Below are 2,407 nucleotides of genomic sequence, written 5' to 3'. Positions count from 1 at the left end.
ATAGAGACGCAAGGAGTCCATCTCTGGTTCCCTCTGGCCACTGCCTGCATGGAGCCTGTCTAAATCGGCAGAGTAGGTGGGCTCGGATCAGCGGCTATGCACCCCGGCGACCGGGAAACCCTGAGACAACAAGGGTCTGGCTGATGAGCAGCTTTTCAGGCGTGATTTTCTTGTCTCATCTCTGTTTCTTCCTCCTCCAGGAGAAATGGGCCCCGTGAGGCAAGCGTGACCCTCAAGTCCAGCCCGCCAGCCCGATGCCCGGCCGGGAGGACAGCGCCATGGCTGGAGTCGTGGAGCAGAAAAGCGGGCTGGTGCGCAGCAAGCTCGGCGAGGCCGGCAAGAGGAATGGCCTGATCCACACCAGAAGCCTCGTGTCTGAGAGCAGGGATGGCCTGGTGTCCGTGTACCCGGCGCCCCAGTACCAGAGCTGCCGGATGGTGGGCAACGCGGCACCGGCCGCCCCGGACGGCAGCAGGAACAAGCCGGTCCAGCAGCTGCTGGACCCCAACACCCTCCAGCAGTCGGTGGAGTCCCTCTACCGGCCCAACATCATCCTCTACTCGGAGGGAGTGCTGCACCCCTGGGGGGACAGCGTGGCGGCCGACTGCTGTGAGACCACCTTCATCGAGGACCGGTCGCCCGCCAAGGAGAGCCTGGAGTACCCCGACGGCAAGTTTCTCGACCTCTCGCCCGAAGACATCAAGATCCACACGCTCTCCTACGACGTGGAGGAGGAGGAGGAGGAGTTCCAGGAGCTGGAGGTCAGAGCGTGTGTTTGTCATGGGCCTTCGGGAGCAGGGTGTGGGGCTCTGGGGGGATACGAGTGCCAGGCAGAAGTCGGGGCGTGAAGCCAGTATGCGAAAGTGCAGGGAAACCGAAGCCTTCTGGGTGCCCTTCGCTCTGAACATTTGTGGAAGATGTGGGGACGGAGAAAGAGGCGAGGAACAGGACCCAGGGGCCTTTAGCAGAGATTCTGGTCAGAGAGGGCACAAGGTCACAGCTGTCGAGTCAGGGCTAAGATGGATTTAATGGTTGACAGTGCTGGCAGGGAGTGGGGCTCTGCTGACACCCGGCCCACAGGGGAGACGGGTCACTGGCAAAAGCGAGCAGGGGAGGGGGGCTCATGGTCCTAGGGCCCCACAAGGCTGGAAGTACACGTGTGGGGACAATTTGGGATGTTTTTGCTGCTACGTGTGGTTTCCTTAATTTGACATTCCAGAATGTCTACTAAGGATCATTGGAATAGCTGAAACCTGCTGGAAGAAACAGTTGAAATTGACAGCATAAGGGGCAGACGAGCTGAATTACTGCAGGGTCCCGTCTCCCGTAGGGCAGGCACAGGCGTCGGATCACACGCCCAGAAACGTGCGTGTTGGCCGGGGTGTGACGCACGGCCGCCCCCGTGGAGGGCGAGGGTGAGGCTGCAGGGGTCTGAGCCCAGGAGGCCGGCGCCCAAGCCGGGGGGCAGTCAGTTTGCTGCTGTGAGGCTAGAGGGGGTTCCTCCAGGACATGCATGGCAGGGAGAGAAGGGTCGGTTTCTGTCAGTTGGGAGGGAAAGACCTTTAGGAGGAAGCATGTGGTCAGAGGGAAAGGAAGTTTGTTTCCTACTTTGATAGGTGAGAACATTTTGTGGGTGGAGGGAAACGTCCAGGGCAGAGGACGCCGGGGGGCGGGGGTGGCACGGGAGTTGGCGTCCAGGCAGAAGTCTGGTCTTTCTCAAGCAGTCCGCGCAAGGCTTGTCTGAGAAGGTTAACAAGTCTAAGTGCTCTAGGTGGAAGAGGATGGGATGAGGCCCCACGTGGGGGAGGGTCATGGAGCTGGGGAATGGTGAGGACCCTCAGGGAGGTGACTAAGGGAAGTGACCATCCTAGAAGAGACAGCCAGCGTCGGGGGGCGGGGGCGTCCGTGTGCAGGTGTGATCAGGCCTGAGGGCTGTAACCTTCCCCATGACGGGCGGCCGCCCTTCAGCAGGGGAGGCTCAGGGCAGAGCAAGCTCGGGGTTTCCTGCCTGCACGCTGGGAGAGGCAGGAGACAGCGAGGGAGGGTGTCTGGAGTAGACTCAGCCTCACCGCGGGGGCCCAGACTGGGGAGAAGGTCAGTGAGGTCACAGGGAACTGATGGGCCCAGGAGACCAGGGGCGTCAGGACCGGAGGTAAAACAAGAACCAGAAGCAGCTGGAGAGATGGTTTTAGTCCAAACAGATATTCGGAAGCGGAAAACAAAATGTGCTTTTGTAGCAAACCCTGTGAACAGAGCGCCTGAAACCAGCTGACGGGGAGTCGAGTGGAGGGCAGCTGTCGGAGGCCGTCAGGAAGACCAGCACACCCCGGGGACCCCGTCAAGGGGCAGAGCAGGGGTGAGCTTGGGCCGTGCTGAAATTTGAGAAAGTTGGGCGAGCGCTTTAGCT

At 60.8% G+C, this 2,407-nt stretch overlaps 1 protein-coding gene across 1 annotated transcript; it reads left to right on the top strand.

Moving 5' to 3' along the window:
• Positions 1-278: 278 nt before the first annotated feature.
• LOC114485592 (synapse differentiation-inducing gene protein 1-like) lies at positions 279-761 on the top strand (the record flags this gene model as incomplete). Its single annotated transcript, XM_028487329.1, has 1 exon — positions 279-761. A coding segment is annotated over exon 1 (483 nt), but the record flags the coding sequence as incomplete, so codon positions are not given.
• Positions 762-2,407: the final 1,646 nt, after the last annotated feature.

This window comes from Physeter macrocephalus, unplaced genomic scaffold (genome assembly GCF_002837175.3).
Source record: "Physeter macrocephalus isolate SW-GA unplaced genomic scaffold, ASM283717v5 random_976, whole genome shotgun sequence".
Lineage (NCBI taxonomy): Eukaryota > Metazoa > Chordata > Mammalia > Artiodactyla > Physeteridae > Physeter > Physeter macrocephalus.
Note: the sequence above shows the minus strand (reverse complement) of the source record. Positions and strands in the feature narration are given on the sequence as shown.